This window comes from Sapajus apella, unplaced genomic scaffold, assembly GCF_009761245.1.
Source record: "Sapajus apella isolate SASKATOON/1434 unplaced genomic scaffold, GSC_monkey_1.0 scaffold18, whole genome shotgun sequence".
Taxonomy (NCBI): domain Eukaryota; kingdom Metazoa; phylum Chordata; class Mammalia; order Primates; family Cebidae; genus Sapajus; species Sapajus apella.
Window position 1 is genome coordinate 28,526,451 of NW_022436958.1, and position 17,076 is coordinate 28,543,526.

The 17,076-nt window shown below is 35.4% G+C and overlaps 1 protein-coding gene across 8 annotated transcripts in view; it reads right to left on the minus strand.

Moving 5' to 3' along the window:
• Window positions 1-17,076, minus strand: part of SCN3A (sodium voltage-gated channel alpha subunit 3) — a 112,162-nt gene that overhangs the window by 17,442 nt on the left and 77,644 nt on the right. For all 8 annotated transcript variants that reach the window (XM_032286584.1, XM_032286589.1, XM_032286588.1 and 5 more), the window contains 3 exons: window positions 9,901-10,021; window positions 8,269-8,423; window positions 7,328-7,501 (listed from right to left, as the gene is read on the minus strand). In XM_032286584.1, the coding sequence (XP_032142475.1) occupies window positions 7,328-7,501; window positions 8,269-8,423; window positions 9,901-10,021 (450 nt within the window). The remainder of the gene's footprint in view (window positions 1-7,327; window positions 7,502-8,268; window positions 8,424-9,900; window positions 10,022-17,076) is intronic.

The window sequence follows — 17,076 nt, forward strand, 5'->3', positions numbered from 1 at the left end:
CAAAGACACCCAGAATTTCAGATTACTAGGTGCACACCTTCCTGCTTCCACCACAGAGGAGCCCTACTTCCTATCTGCTGAGTAATTCCTAGAAAAGGGCTGAGGTAGTGGTGAGGGGCAGGTACAAAGCTGCCATGGGAATGGTAGCAGAGGGCTCTAGTGAAGATGGAAGGTTGGGAATACTGCTGACAGAGGGATTTGGCCAGTTGGGGTGGGTATGGTGTACAGCAGGAAAACAGTGCAGGCTTCCAGTGGCTGTGGAAGTCGTTCCAGTGGCTGTGGGAAGTGCAGTCCCTATGCAACCTCAGATATGGGAGTCCAGGCTGTAGGTGGTGTCTCATGCATGTAATCCCTGCACTTTGGGAGACTGAAGCAGGAGGATTGCTTAAGTGTAGGAGTTTGAGGTTACAGCGAGCTATGCTTGTGCCACTGCACTCCATCCTGGGTGACAGAGAGAGACTCTGTACCTTAAAGAAAAAAAGGATAATTTATTTTTATGTAAGGGGAGTTTGTAAGTTTGTAATTCAATGGTCACCTATTTGCTTTCTCTTCTACTTTTATCTTTACGGTTTACTTATTGGTCTTTATACATAATTAGAAAATTCACAGTGCTTGCATGCTAGTTAAAAGCAAACACACTGGTCATTGTGGTACTGTTTATAATAGCAGGAAGCAGATGATGTAAGCGTTCATCCTCGGGGAAGGTGTGAGTAAAATATGGTGCACTCATCATTGGGGACTACAATACGGTACAGAGAAGCCATGAGTTTCGCAGGAATTTCATTTAAACAATCCAATCAATATTTGCAGTGGGGGAGGAGTCTTTAAAATGAGGACTTTGAACCAGGTGATCTCTCTAAGTTTATTCCCTTATCTGGAAATCTTAATTTGGCAATTTAAAGATGATTAAATCAAAATAACACTATATGTTGTTTATGTTGAAAAAGAACAAATCAGAGTATCTTTGTTGAAGATACTTGATTGAAAATACATCATCTTCAATCAAGCACACTACTAGAAAAAATTTTAAAGTGCAATTTTGATTCATAGTGAGCATGATTACTTCTGTTTATAAAGTGTGTAATTACGACTGTATCTTCAGGTGTAATTATTTTTTTGGAAAGATATGAATTGTTTTTGACATTTTACAGAATGAATGTATGTTATACAGTTACTTAACTAGGTAACTACTCTGCGCCTCAATTTTCCCATCTGCAAACTAGGAAAATGACAGTAGATGCCGCATAAGTTGTTGTGAAGATTATGTGAATTACACATTGAAGACAAATAACAATTTACAGCTCAATAAAGCTTGGTTGTTATTATATTACACATGATAAGGCTTATTTGCCTTTACTGTCACCATTTAGAATCCTAGCTGATGAATTGCATCACACAGGGAGGTCTTTAAGGAGAGAAAATGTCATGTTGGGTCTTCCTAAGATACATATTTGTAAAGGTTGTGACTTGAGGTAGGAACATTTAGTAAGCTATTGCTTGGTCCAGCTGATTGCAGTGTTGATGTGCTTGGTGTTGATGTGCTGAAGAGGAGGGGTGAGGCTCTCCGTTCATTTGTTAGTCAGTAAAATGGAGAAGAACTTGCTGATTAATTGGTTGCGAGGAGTGAAAGGCAGAAAGGCTGAAGATGACATCTGGCCTGCATTTGTGCAAACATTACCATCAGACTAAGCAGGGAATTTGGAAAAAATGCATGACTTAGAGGGGAAATATGATGAATATGTGCAGATAACCTTTTTATTAGCAGGTATTATCTAGGAAGCAGCTAGAAGTATGATTTGGAGTCCAACAAAAGACCAGAATTAGAAATTATAAATCTCCATTAAAAGTCATAATCTTTCAAAGAATAAGCTATAGAAATTTATAGCTACATTGGTAGGATTACCTGCCCAGTGAGAAAGTTGTCTTATTAATTAATTAACAATGCTAAAGGAGAATTAAATTCTTCCAAGAAAAGGGCAACATGAATCATTTCTAAGAGACATTTATAGAAAAAGTCAAATCACATACTAGACCATTTACATGGAAATATGTCTAGAGATCAGAAATTGATATGAAATAATAATAATTTATAGCTATTTAGCTCTTTTATCCCAAAGCTCTTTTGATTTCTTCTAATTCCACAGGAGCACTAGATAAAATTCAAGGCAGGTGTCTGCATATTAGCATGTCACCATCTCCTTGTTTTCATTCACCACCACTTTACGCAATCACCTTCAGTGTCACGTGGGAAGTATTTCACTAGTTCAGCACAATACACCAAATAGATCTGTGCCCTATTGTAAAATATGGATCAAATAACCCAGTGCTTGGTAAAGGTAGCTCTACCACCTACTAGCTGTGTAACATTTCTAGACCCATGAAAAAGAGATAAAACCTGTAGCAAAATAGAAATAAGAAAAAATCATAAGCATGTTAAAAAGATTAATAAACACTTTATAAATAAAAGAGACATTTATAATGAGATTTGTAATGTAGAGGTTAGGAACGCAGTATTTTGAAGATTAGATGAGTTAACTTATGTAAAGTGCTTTTGGCGGCACCAGTACACAGTAAGCATTAAATCAGAGTAGGAATTTTTACTACTATTATGTAAGGCTCTTAATTAGCGCCATTCTCACAATAAGTGCTTACAAAGCACTGGCCATAATATCTTGATACTACTGTTACTACTAATAACAAGCTAGCTCCATTATTGAGGATGCCAATATGTCAGTAATAAATGTCAAGAACTAAGGCAGGAACCACTAGATCCTAGAGGTTGCTGGCAATTGGAAATACGTATTAGGATCAGAGAGTGTTCCTATGCTGCTTTTGTTCACCTCAACAGAGCAGCTGATGGGAGTCTAAGGAGCCTGTGATTAAGTAGAAAAAGAATTCCAAAACCATAATATCACCCATCTCCTTTTAACCTGTGCTGTTAGTGAAAATCACCTGTGGGCAATAAATACTTCATGATGGCTAAATTTTTTACTAGAGTTTGTTTTGCACACGTTAGCATGTTAGGATGTTTTAGAATCAAACTTGAGGTTTTTATGAGAAATGCTTAGGTCCATTTTCTCAGAGATGACTGTGCAAAAACTGATAAGGACCACAAAAAATCTGATGTTTTCAATACATTTTAAATAAATATTAATTAAATTTTATATTTAGTTCATTGTGTCATCAACAGCATTTATACTATAGTTTATGTAGTCATAGAATGGTATAGTAAGGTGTGTGTATATATATATATATAAACTGAACATAGTATCTTTTTGACCTTCCACTGAGAAGAAAAGAATTATACAGAATCTGAAAAAGTGGTCCTTCTAATACAGTATTCTGGAAGATAGAGGCAGAGTTAAGTTGTCCTTGATTCCATCCTGAAGTATTGTACTTGCTGTCTCCATTGCTTCATCTTCATTATTTTCTCTCTTCCACAACACCAATGACCTTAATTTTGCCAAATCCAAAAGTCAATCTTGTATACCAATATTGCTTGATCTTTGACTTCTTTTTCACTGCAGCCTTTGACAAAATTGATCCCCTCTCCTTTGGAGCAACCCAACTATCTTCTCTGGGTTTCTATGACATCATGCACATTTTGTTTTCCTTTTAATTACTACTTCTCAGTCTAATTTACTGGCTGATTCTCCTTTTCCCAACTTCTAAATGTTATAGTGTCCCCAGAGTTTGTTTCTGTGTTCCCTTGTTTATTTGCACTCTCTGCCTAGGTGAGCTAAAACACATTCATAGCCTCAAATACCATATGCATCTCGATGACTCTTACATTTATATATATCAGATTCTGGCTTCTGTCCTGAGACCTGGATCTGTATAAAGTTCAATATCTTGTTTTGAATGTCTAATAAGCATCAAAAATGAATATATATCAAATGAATATATCTCTCTCCCACCCACAATCTACCTACTCTGCCAAACCTTTTTTCTAATATTCCCCAACCCAGTTAATGGTTCTATCTTCTACCCACTTCTTCACAGTGAAGGAAAATCCATTTGTTGAATCCTCTTTTTTCTTCACTCCATGTATCAGGCCCATCAGTAAGTCTCATCACTTTAGTCTAAAATCTCCACTTTCCTGCATTATTAAAACAACTTCCTAATTGATCTTTCTGCTTCTACTCTTTGACTCCTCCTCTCCATAGCCAGCTGTGATCATTTTGTAACAGTAGATCAGATCCCTGCTTATCCTGCTGCTGGGGCTTCTCATTGTAATTATAACTAATATATATTAGATTGCATAATATTAACATATACAATATATAGTAAATTACAATAAAATACAAACTTCTTGCCATGGCCTCTATGTACTTTTTGAATTCGGTTTCTCCCACTCTCACTCATGTTTCATCACATACAGGTACACCACTATTCTTACTGTCTTTTGAATCTCCTTGGCTCATTCCCACTTCAGGCCCTTCTGTTGCTTCTCCTCTCTTCTTTCAGGTCTTCGAATGACTGGCATCCTCTCCCATTCACCTCCTTAGATACCTTCCTGGACACTAGGTGACACACAGCTCCTGTCCTATCTCCACCTCCCCAGCCATGCAGTCATTTACCAGCTCAGTACCCTGTTTTATTTCATAGCAGTGATCACCATCTGCCTTTATCTTTAGAATTTACTTGTTTACATGTTTATTGTCCCTCTCCTCCCAAAGAGTGTAAGCTTTAGCAAGGCTCGGTCTGTCTTGTTCATTTCTCATTTGTCTTGAATGGCATGTAATGCTTTATAAGGGTTATTTATTTATTTATTGAATAAATGAATGAATTTTAGGAGATTAGGAAGATAACTCACTATAAATCTAGTTTTAGATAGAGAGTTGAAGAGGTTACATTTTTTTACATAAGCCTAATTCTCAAGTATATGAATGTAGTTTTTGAAAGATTCATTTGAAAAAACATTTTTTTGGTGTTCTGTTTATTTTCTTGCTTCACTGATTGCATCCTTTCTTTACACTTCTGTGACAGTTTAGTTTTGTTACAGTGATCCATCCTATGAACTTTAAACTCTTTAAGTCCATTTCACTTATACTTTCAAAAATTGTTTTAACCTTATGTTTACTAGCTTAGTGAATCCCCAGTAGTTTGAGGACAAGCTGTTATCTGAGGTTTCATTCATTCATGTATTTAACCCCTGCTTTGGGAAAACTACGAAAATAGACCCACTTGAGATACGATAACTTGCCCAAAGGTAGAAGGCTTTCAGTTCCCGGTTCCAATCTGCTAATTTTTAGTCACTAAAAGCAAAGTAATTTTGGGGTAACATTTTTTTTCATCCATTGAAACATTACTCAGTAGATGTCTTAGTGTCTATGCTAGGTGTGCAAGGCTAAAAACAAGATGCAAAACCCCCAACTGCAAGAGATTTTTACATCATAACCATATTTTCTATATAAGGAAAGTACATAGAAATACTTAAAGTACAATGCAGTAGTTCAGTAAATGTAAATCAGAATTTTCTAGAAAACTTTGATCACATTTTTAAATAATCTTGCTGACCATGGTGGCTCACACCTGTAATCCCAGCACTGTGGGAGGCTGAGGCAGGTGGGTGACTTGAGGTCAGGAGTTCGAACACCAGCCTGTCCAACATGGCAAAACCCTGCGTTTCTACTAAAAATACAATAAATTAGCTGGGTGTGGAGGCGGGCGCCTGTAATCCCAGCTACTCAGAGGCTGAGGCAGTAGAATCGCTTGAACCTGGAAGGCGGAGGTAAGCTGAGATTGCGCCATTGCACTCCAGCCTGGGCAATAAGAGCAAAATTCCACCTCAATAATAATAATAATAATCTTCATACATAATAAAATCTTTTTGAACCAGAAAGGATCATTGAATGTATTTAGTGTTCTGTCTTTCACAGAGAAGGTGGAAATTTTAAATGCTAAATCCCAAAGCCAGTCTGATGCCAGTCTCACACACACACACACACACACACACACACACACATTTGCCTATTGTAACTAATACATTTATACTGGATCAATTAGGCAGAAAATCTATGGGGGGAAAGGAGCACTGAATTGAGATTTAATAAATTTGGACACATATCAACTTGTTATTAAGTAGCTGTACTCTCTCCAAAAATTATTTAAACTGAGACTTTAGTTTCCTCACATCTTGAATAAAGTCTAGATATTCCTTAAGGTCCATTCTAGCTGCAGAATGTGAAAACACTAAGTTTCCGTTTTTGAATAGCTTTTCAGAACTATGCTGAAATTCATCTCTATTATTAATGAAAGGCCAGCCAAGGAAATTGAAAGTCATTTCTGGTTTATTAAAAGTGACTTGGCAGCAGATTTCTTATCAATTTAAAGAGTTAAACACATTTTGGTCATAGAATTGTGAGTAGGTATTTGTGGAAGGAAGAGGAGTAGAATTTGGATAGATCCAGACTTGTTGAAAATGAGAAAAACAATGAATGTAATGTATGGAAATCATTGATTCATATCAGGAAATATGAGAGCCAAAAATAAAGTGCTTTGTGATTGCTAGGAAAGAGCTAAAGGTAGAGCTTGAAGCACCTTGTTTTGTTAGGAGGCTGTGAAACCTTGTGCAATGGAATATCACAGTCTACAAGGAACCAGAGGACTGTCATGTTGTCCCAGTCCGTTTCGTTTGGAATAATAATAATAAAAAAACAGGCTGCAAGTCAGATGGATTCCGTAATGGCAATGTTCCTGTGACTACTCACCCCAGGGTAATCAGATTCAGAACAGACCTACACTTAACCCTTTGCATGGCAAATATCTGATTAGCTTTTGGGATCTCACTACAGATTTAAAAATGGAAAAGCATTTTGTTGTGTCTGTGGGTATGTGGCTGTGGCTGAATGAATTCAGTACATGGGTTAATTTAACATTATTTAGTCACACATACTCTAGGAAGGGATTAAAGTGCAGTTCACACAATTTCTGGCATCAGTCAGTTTTGATTTTGCCTCCTGGAGATTTGTTTTAAATTTTAAACTGAACTGTTAATAAGCTAAGTGCTTACATCTGTTAATTAACATATTATTTAGCTATTACTTACCTTGAGGTACTTAACTTTCAAAAACATAACAACTGTCTTGTTTGTGGTACAGAACATCTCTCTCTGTGTTTTCTCTTACCACCAACCATGTTTTTAGGATCTCCTCTCTCTTTCCCATGAGATATTCCTCATTGTTGCCTATATTATAGTTTTGTTTAAATAACTGTGTAATTATGTCATCTTTAGTGAAAGTCAGTTTTAATCACAGAAATATGTGAAATGTCAAATTTGCCTCTTTTAAAAAATGATTTTATAAAAATCATTTAGGATACTTACATCAACGATCAAGAAATCTAGCCAGCACCAGGCATTAGTGAAATATGTTTGAAATCCGTAAGCGACCCATTTGAGAAGCATTTCCAGAATGAATATATAGGTAAAGACCTTGTCAGCATATTCTAGCATGGTTTTGATAGTCTTTCGCTGTTCAATGTATATATCTTCAAAGGCCTGTGAATAAAAAAAAAAGTATTTTATTTTACTTTAATGGCTTGCTTCTTCTAAATATTTGAAAAAATTGCTTAGCATAACACTGAGTACAAAATAATAATTTGATTATTGATATTTTACATAAACATTGAACATCGGACAAAATCTAAAGACTAAAATTAACTTGAAAATGCTGGCAGGGAAATGTCATGCCTTTAGTGATTTAGAATGTGTTTTCTTTCCTACTTCTCACCCCAAAGTCTCTATCTCAATTACTGCTGCAAAGACATGCCATGCTTTTAATGCAGTAATATGAACTCAGAAATAACTAGAAGTTCCGTTAATGAGGGACAAAATTGGCCTATTTCAACATTACTTTCTACAATTTCCTGAATGATCTGGCTTATTTTGAGAGAATAAGTTGATTATACATGAAAAAAGGAAACAAAATACACTTTTAGTCCATAAATGTTAATACAATTATTAGGGAAAACTGGATGGTATTTGACAGGGAAAGTAACGTGGTTACAGAATGTCTCTGCAAATGGCTGTCTCAGTGAGGCAAACATCTGTTAGATAAACACCAGATGAGAAATTCCATCTGGCTGTTTCATGGTGCTGATTTGTTCTGAACTGAATTTTGCATTGTTAAACCTTGGATGCCAAGCTCTGCAAGACACAGATATGCCTTTCCTTTTGATTCTGAAGCTCAGTGTCTGCATCTGGTAATTCTGGAGAATAAACTATTTCACCAGAATCTGATTCTTGCCAATATGTGTTTCACTTACCAAAGCACCACTACTGAGAAGAATCATGAACACAATGAAAGTCTCAAACCAGTTGTGCTCAACAATGCTGTAGCAGGTTTTCCGAAGATTCCACCAGATCTTTCCTTTGCCTTCTTCTATACTTACTTGACAGAATGGAAACTTTTTAATACATCCTAAAAATCAAATATAATTAATTAGAAAAATATATTTTAATCTTAAGTAGGAAGAAAAATAAATGTTCTTGCTTTCTCTCCACCCCACTTCCAGTGATCATTTCATAGGGTAATGGTCTCCTTCATTTCCTAGTTATCTTCAGCATCCCTCCTGTAAAATAAATCATTCTCACTTAAATACTCAGCCAGCTACTTAGAATTCAAGGAAATATTTTATCTAGATTTGCTTAAGTAACAGTGGTTTCATTCTTGACCACCAGTCAGGATTGTTTTACCTCAAGGCCATTGATGAAAATAGGGTCCAGGTGCATCTCTCAGGTTTGAGGTAAAACTACATGTTTGAGTTGTTTATTCATGTTTTGACATAATCCTGGGTTTTTACTTCATTTCATGCACAGAAAATCCCGCTGCCTTCCCAGGCATCAGCCACTGTCAATTTTCCGAAGCTAATTTATTTTTCAGCCTCAGTGCTTTTCTTAGTCACACCTATGACTCAGCTCGTCAGTCAGTATCTCTTTTCCCTTTGTCCTCCCCCTCCTAGCCATCACATTATTTCTAACTCCCAACCACTCTTCTGCTGTAAGTCTCTGAGCTACTACTCATCAGATTAAATCCAATCACATTGAATAATAGATATTCATTGATTTGTGTGAAAGACACAGTGCTGCTTTCTGTGAGAACAGCTATTGCTTTCCCTGCCAAAGCCCCACAATACAGCTACATCTCCAAACAGCTCTAGCCAGAGCACAAATTAACCACATTGGAACTGTAAGGGAAGGAATGTAATTATTGCAGCACCTATAAATCAAATCACACAATTGTCAAGGAGTTCTGAAGGGATTACAATATCAATGACATGGCATTCTAGAATGCCATTTGTCTCATAGGGTCAGCTTCTTCACATTATGGAGAATGAGAAAAAAAATAAAACCTATCAGATCATCTTAATTTTCCAGGAAGAGTCATTGCTGTAAGTACGATCCAGAAATTTAGATATAATAACATTTTAAAAGAAAAAAAGGAAAACAATGATAAACATGCCTTCACCTCACCATTTCATTTTTCTTTTAAATATTCGTCTTATTTAATTTATGTATTTATTTTGAGACAGGGTCTTGCTCTGTTGCCCAGGCTGAAGTGCAGTGGCATAATCATGGCCCACTGCAGCCTCGACCTCTTGCAAAAGCTCTACAATACAGCTGTAGCTGAGGTAGGAGGGACCATGGGCATGTACAACTATGCCCAGCTAATTTATTTTTGCGGGCAGGGGGGTGGGGTCAAAGTCTTACTATATTTCCCAGGCTGGTCTCAAACTCCTAGGGTGAAGCAATCCTCCTACCTTAGCCTCCAAAAATTCTGGGATTACAGGCGTGAGCCACCACACCTCGTTTCATAAATATTTTCTTTAAATGAGGCATATTCAGTCTCTGTAAAGAACAAGGGGAGATTGTATTTAATCACATTAGAGCTTGCTTACCTTCTGTAAAACAAGCTTCTGGTTTAAGGTCTTCCTCGGGTTCAATTTCAGCTTGTTCACCTTCTCGGGGTAAAGCAACATCAACTGTGCTTCCTTCAGATGAGCTGGTTGTGTTTAATTTCTGGAAACAAAATCCCATTTCAAAGATGTGATTTTCTCTCCTTTTATTTAACTAACTGGGAAATACTGTGCCATTATTATGTGAAAAAAATAGTAGTGATAGCATTTAACTCTACTAGCGTTACTGATAATTATGTACTAATAATTTAACATAACTCAAGTTGGATTATTCAAAATAATGTGACTACCGACCTGAATCAGACAATAAAAGTTTAGGCAACCGTCAGCATGGGTGGTTTGGAAAGGATGGCTTATACTGATTAGCTTGTTTTATGATCTGCATTTGTATATGAATGCCATACGAACATAACTTAATACGTTAATACTGAGGCTAAACCAAGAATAGTTGGATAAAGTGGCATGCTGACAACTACTAATGATTATATTAATTAAAATGCATCAAATAAAATTTTAATCTCCACCTTTTCTGATGGAAATTTTCAGAGGACAAAGAATATTACCAGTTGTTTCTAAGTATTGTCCATGTTTCTATAATTTTAGAAAGGAAGAGCAGCACATTAACATTAGTCACAGTCATTATATTTCAACTTTGTGCTATATTTTTCTCTGGCTTACATAATTTTCTCCTTATTTTACTAGAGGAAAAATGATGGATCTCTCTCTCTCTCTCTTTTTTTGAACTGTGTAACTGAATTCAATACTTGCCAAAGAATTCTAAATGAAATGGAAATTTCTTCATAAATGGCATTGTCCAGAATCTCTACAGACTTTCATTAGGAGCACATTCTGAATTCAATGTGTGATCCGGCTGTGAATATTTCCTTTAAATAAATCATTGTGACATGCCGCATGGCTAGAAGAGCTACTGTAATGTTACAAGCATAAATAATAAGTACTCTGAGATCACTTAGGAAGACACAATTGTGCAATGTTTTATGAAAATGGATGCAAAGACATGACATACAGCACAACCTAGATAAGGTAAAGCTTTTAAGATGAAAGAATAGTGCATGGACATGTTAATGGTTTCAAAGCCCCCATTAACTTTAATAGCTGAGTGTTAGGGTCACTCTCCCCAAGCCTTCTGAAAGAGTTACTGTGCTATTTTTAAAAAGGCCAAAATGACTCTCTAAACACAGTTCATGTTGGGGAAATTGGGCTCAAAATTCCTGATTTAATGAAGACATAATGCAAATGTAGTTGACTATTTTATAATGTGTACTAATTAAAGGGTAGTATCCAGATGATGCTTTCTGTGATGTTACTTTAAAGGTGATGTTAACCTGACATTAGCCATGTTCAAATACGTATATTATGAACATTACTTTAAGTCAAAATACAATTTTTAGTAGAATACCTCCTAGGCTGGAGTATGGTAAAGAGAGAAGCCAGGTCATCATTTTTGACTGATAGTTCTTAGGATCATAATAGCACAAAAATTTTTTACCATTAATTTCCTATTCATTATGAAAAGGTGGGAAAGCCAAGACATCTTTCTCCTCTCCTAGGATTTTTCTGCATTTTATAGCTAGGATATCTTTATTCATTTAAGAAAGACCTAGGAAAATTACCACTAGCTAGAATTGCAGCAGGTTCTGGTGTAACTAAGAAAATATTGGATAATATTTGGTCTCAGCAGCTAACTTTTTCTTTCTATTTCACTGGTAGTTTATGGGTTAATTATTAAGGCTTTTGATGAGTGACAGCAATAATATCCACTGTATAAATAATAACAGTATGAAACCAAAGTATTTGAGGTTAGTTGTAGAAAGTTTCCTGTTTCTTCTTTTTCCTCCTGGCTAATCCAAACTCAAGAACTTCTGAGCCTCGTCATAGTCAACCTCAGCCTCCTCTATGAAGCTTTTCTTTCTTGCATGGTTTTCTTCGTGCTAAAATTTATATAACATTTAATGTATTACACTTTTTCCTTTGACCAAATATTCTCCTAAATATATGTACATATTTACATACATATACATATATACATACACATATACCCATTACATACATACACAGACACACACACACACACATATGTATATATATATGCCAAAAGATCCACTATATCACCAAGTATAGAACAGACACTGAATAGTTATATTAAGTTCATGAAGAGTGAATAAATGAATGTTTGGATATATTTGAATGTTACTTTACAGAGAGAATTATAGTCTTCAGATAATTTCATCTCTCCATTTTGATATGTAACTCATCTGGTCTTGACTGAGTCTATCTAATTATATTTGAAAATGGATTTTCTTATTGAATAGGAATTATTTAATAAAAAATGTATACTAATAATAAAAACATGTATTTCCAAGATGTTTCTCAAAAATGTTAGCAGACATTCTATAAGGAAATATGAGGGAAGAAGGTAATTATACATGTATACACACACATATACATGTACTTTTCCATTTGAAAACTTTAGAAAAAATACCCTTCACTTCCCATTTTACCACCATTAATATAATTGTGAGATGTTTAATTTTTAACATTATAATTCTTCCATATGTTTTACTGGTGTCTTATGTTTAATACAGATACTTGCACATTTAAAACAACCCTTTACTGCACAAGCCCTAATAGTCACTAACCAAAATGACAATGGAATCAATCGTTTACATATATGGACCTCTGGGTGTAGTTTTGTTATTGGAATGATCTTTAGATTACATAAATTTGTGAACGTGATTAACTTGTTTGGATATAAATAATCTCTATTCTAATAGCTCTGGAGGTTATGCATTTATATATCTTAAAGTAGAGAGGGACAGTGATCACAGATAGTTCACCTCTCTCCTCCTGGCATTTTGAAAACAGGCAAGAAAAAAACCCTGCCACCATTCTACTGTTGTCCCATGAGTAGAACCCATTTCCTGGAGAATTGATTTAATGTTATTCCAGAGATTTTCTGATTATAAAGATAGTCTTTTTAAACTTAGACTCTAGAAAGCTCCTCAAGGAATGCTCAGAGAGGGTCTTGGCAAATCTTTGACAAGCTTCCAGGACCCTCATGAACCAAAGCTTAGAAGATGGTAGGTTAGTTTTCATTTCACCAATAAGTGTTTTATGGGAGGCTTCCTCATTTGATATAAAGTCAACTCACCCAAGTGGAAGAATCTGTCTCAGCCATAATTTAATCTTTTTTACCCCCCTCCTTTGAGACAGGGTCTCACTCTGTGGCCCAGACTGGAATGCTATGGCATGATCGTGGCTCACTGTATCCTCAACCTCCCAGATTCAATCAATCCTCCTATCTCAGCCTCCCAAGTAGTGGGGCTATAGGTGCATGCCACCGTGCCTAACTGATTTTTAATTTTTTTTGTAGAGATAGGGTTTTGCCATGTTGCTCAGGCTGGTCTCAAACTGCTGGGCTCAAGTTATCCATCCACCTTGGCCTCCCAAAGTGCTGGGATTATAGGTGTGAGCCACTGTGCCTGGCCAATGTAATCTTATTAGTCAGAAATGCTACTACATTACTTTTCAACGCCATAGGTCACATCTTTATCATGGGAAAGTACATATGTTTTAATTCTATGCAGTTATGAAAATGCTGTATCAGTCATATAAAATTTCTAAAGTTATGTATTTACCTACAGTTATAATTTGTGAAACATGTTCTTATTAAATTATATCAACTTACCAATTATGATCTACTATCTGATATGCTTTAGTCACTGGATACATAAAGACGTTTACTGCTGTATTTTTGAATCACTAATTTACACCCTGAAAAACTATATAAGCATTTTAAATTCTATACATCTATATAATATGTATCTATACTATATACATAATTCTATATATTGGTATAATCAAAATAATCTAAACATTTTCTAATTAGATTCAACACTTCGGCATTCACATTCTAGTCAAGGATAGTTTGTAATACATCTTACAGCCATAACCAAAATGATCTCCAAATTTATTTAAATGCATATAACTGATTTAAAAGCAAGTGACCAATGATAAATATAAAGAATAACTTACTTTCTTTATATTGCCATAGCTGTGATACTACAATGATATAAAAAAAGCAAAGAAACCTGAAATTAAATTTACCATATTAAGGAACTGGATGACTATACTTAATTGCTAAAATTTATACTTGTTCTGATGTAGCTAGAAAAATATAATTGGGAATATAGGCATAGTAATAGAAAGCTTCCATATAAAACCACATAGTACAAGTTCAAACTTGTTTTCTTGTACTATTGTCTCCCTATTCCTCCAATATATTATGGCACTTAGAGGTTAAATTTTTCCATCCCTTGTAGAAACAACTGGGTCTACAGAGGGATGATGGCTTATGCTCTACAAATGCACGCTGGAAAGCAGGTTTGAAGATGCAACATTCTCCAGGCCTAATTCAGCCGCAGAAAACATGCCTGGCTGTAGCAGAAGCCCAGCGCAATGCTGTGGAAGCTGCACGCTGATCCAAGAACCATGTCCTCAAAGACATGGTACCTGAATATGAAGTTTTCAAGAAGGTTGACTACCAATACCACTCACAGGAATGGGTTATTTCAACATAAGAAGCAATAGAGTTAGCACCCATAAAAGGCCATGAGACCATTCCCTGCCCCCCCAGTGGCATGATATTATATAGAAATTCCCCATATGACAAATATTGCTCTTCATTTTTATGCAATTAAATAACGAAATTTAACTTTCAGAGATAAAAGAGAATGTTAGCAACTGGCCTACTTCCACTGAAATGCGCTCACATTTCATTTATTTTCAATCAGCTATCAAATATTTGACTTTCACAAACTGCTGTATGATTCAAGAGGTAAAATAAAAGATTCAGCCATTACAGATTGCCTTTAAAAATCTAACCATTTCTCTAAATAAAAAATTGTGGATTTTTGTCTTGCTAGTAGACGAGGAAAGTTTTGGTCACACATACTATTAGGGCCTTAGTCTGGTCTTTTGGATATGCATAACCATATCTTGACTTACGATATTTCACCTGAAAAACAGCCAGCCACACAGTGAAGCCATTAGGTTGCTTGTCCAAGATTGGAAGAATAAGACCAGTAGCTCTTTTATTCTCAGTCACTTATTGAAAGATTAAAAATATAAACCACCACCATCTGATTTGCCTGAACATATATTACACATACAACACCCATGGTGCTCCTTTTATTTTTAAAATAGTCTGAATTAGAACATGGTATGTGAAACTGAAAATAATTATTTTGTACTTGAAGAGTAGGGTAAAAGGGCATCAAATAGGAAAACGAAAAAGGCCATTTATTTTCAGAAAGGATACAAAAGTTTTCATCTGAACTAGCCTTAATTGGGTTTTATTTCAGCACAAATACACTAAAGCACCAAGACCATCTCTAAAGGTTGAGATGGATTTAAATGTCTATTCACACACTCATCTGCTCCTCTCAAAGAACTGCCTCACATTCAGTTTCGCAAAAAGCATTTAGAAGACACTGGCCATGTAACGGAGAAATTGAAAGCTAAAGTCATTATTCCATTGCTTTCCAAATTCCAAAAACAGCACAAAGCGTTTTCCAGAAGGGTACATGCTCTGGACTTTAGTGAAACATCTATTTTCAAAGTTTCCATAAAGACTCTGAAAAGGAGTAAATTCTGTTATAAACACAGTCTAAATAATAATATGCCAGTACCATTTAATTCTATTTTTTCTGGTGAAGAAAAAAGAAATACATCAGATTTTCTTCAATGACTAATAATGTTGTTTTATTCCTAAATCTAAAAAGTTGGTGCTGAGTAAAAATCACTATGAATGGTATCTTTTTTTCTATTTTTTATTGATAATTTTATTTCTGATTTTTTTGCATTCTGCAACTAATTCTGAATTATTCCTAAGGAAAATAAGAGTATGTATAAATTAAACCTGGAGACAACCTCAAACTAATTATATAATCTTTGTCACCAGAAGCCTTGAAAACTGCCCAATATTTATGAACTTTTCACTTTTGCTTCAAATTTCCCTCCCAGAACCCCACACTCTGGCTGAGATTCCAGTAAGCAATGGAGAGAGTTGAATCATCAGAATAAAACAAAAGCTCATTAAGCCACAAATCTACAATAATCTTGGGAGATGCCCTTTACTCTTCACAAAACTAAAATTAATACTTAATTACTGAAAAATAGTAAATTTTCCAAGTCTCTTTTTTGTCTGGTCAGTTTTGGGTAGAACATTTAGGGAGAAATTAACATAGATTATGGGAATTTCAAATAAAAAATGGGTACACTAGACCAATTACTTAATAATCAAGATGCAACAAATTTTCATCCCATATTTCGTGATGCTTTCCTTCTTTAAGTTACTTTACACTGATCACTATGGTTTTGCAGACATAACTTTTCCTAAACTACACAAAAATCCAAGATATGTGTTGCCCAAATGCATACAGACTACGGCCCTTCATCTCCAAAACCTCAGGATCACCCTACTCTTTTTTTTATTTTTTTTTAACAGAACCTTTCCCCCAAAACAAGAAAGCAAACATTTTCATCTGGAGCATATTAATTGGATAGGCTGAAAATTATATTCATCGATCTGCATATAATAATCTGAAAATGGCAGTACTACCAGAAAAAAACCCTGTGACACTTATTTTGGTAATACAATTTACTTATAAAGGCTGAATCAACAACAAAAAAATGTGGTCTTGTTTTAATGAAATAAAAGCAGAGAAATAAAAAAATGCATGCTCTCTTAAGTCCCTGACTATATTAAACCATAAACATTCCTATCATGTGTTAAAATAGATAATATAAATTTTATTGAGCATGCAATTAATTTTAAAAGGCTAAATGACTAAAATAGAAAACTCATTAGCAGAATTAAATATGATGTTGGGACTGCCCGTCTCGCCTGACCATGCTGTGATGTGTCACACGATTCAGCAGAGAGCAGCTGGGCAAGTCTAGCACTTCCTTGCCATGGCAGGGGAAGGAACATAGCTGAATAGCATGCAGGCCAGTCAAAATTCATTTAGAACGTGATTGTACATGTACAACTTGCTTGGGTAACCTGGGTAAAAGTGGTGGCACGAGCCTCTGGCTGGTTAAAAAACACCAGAGCTGCATTCTTGATGGCTCCCG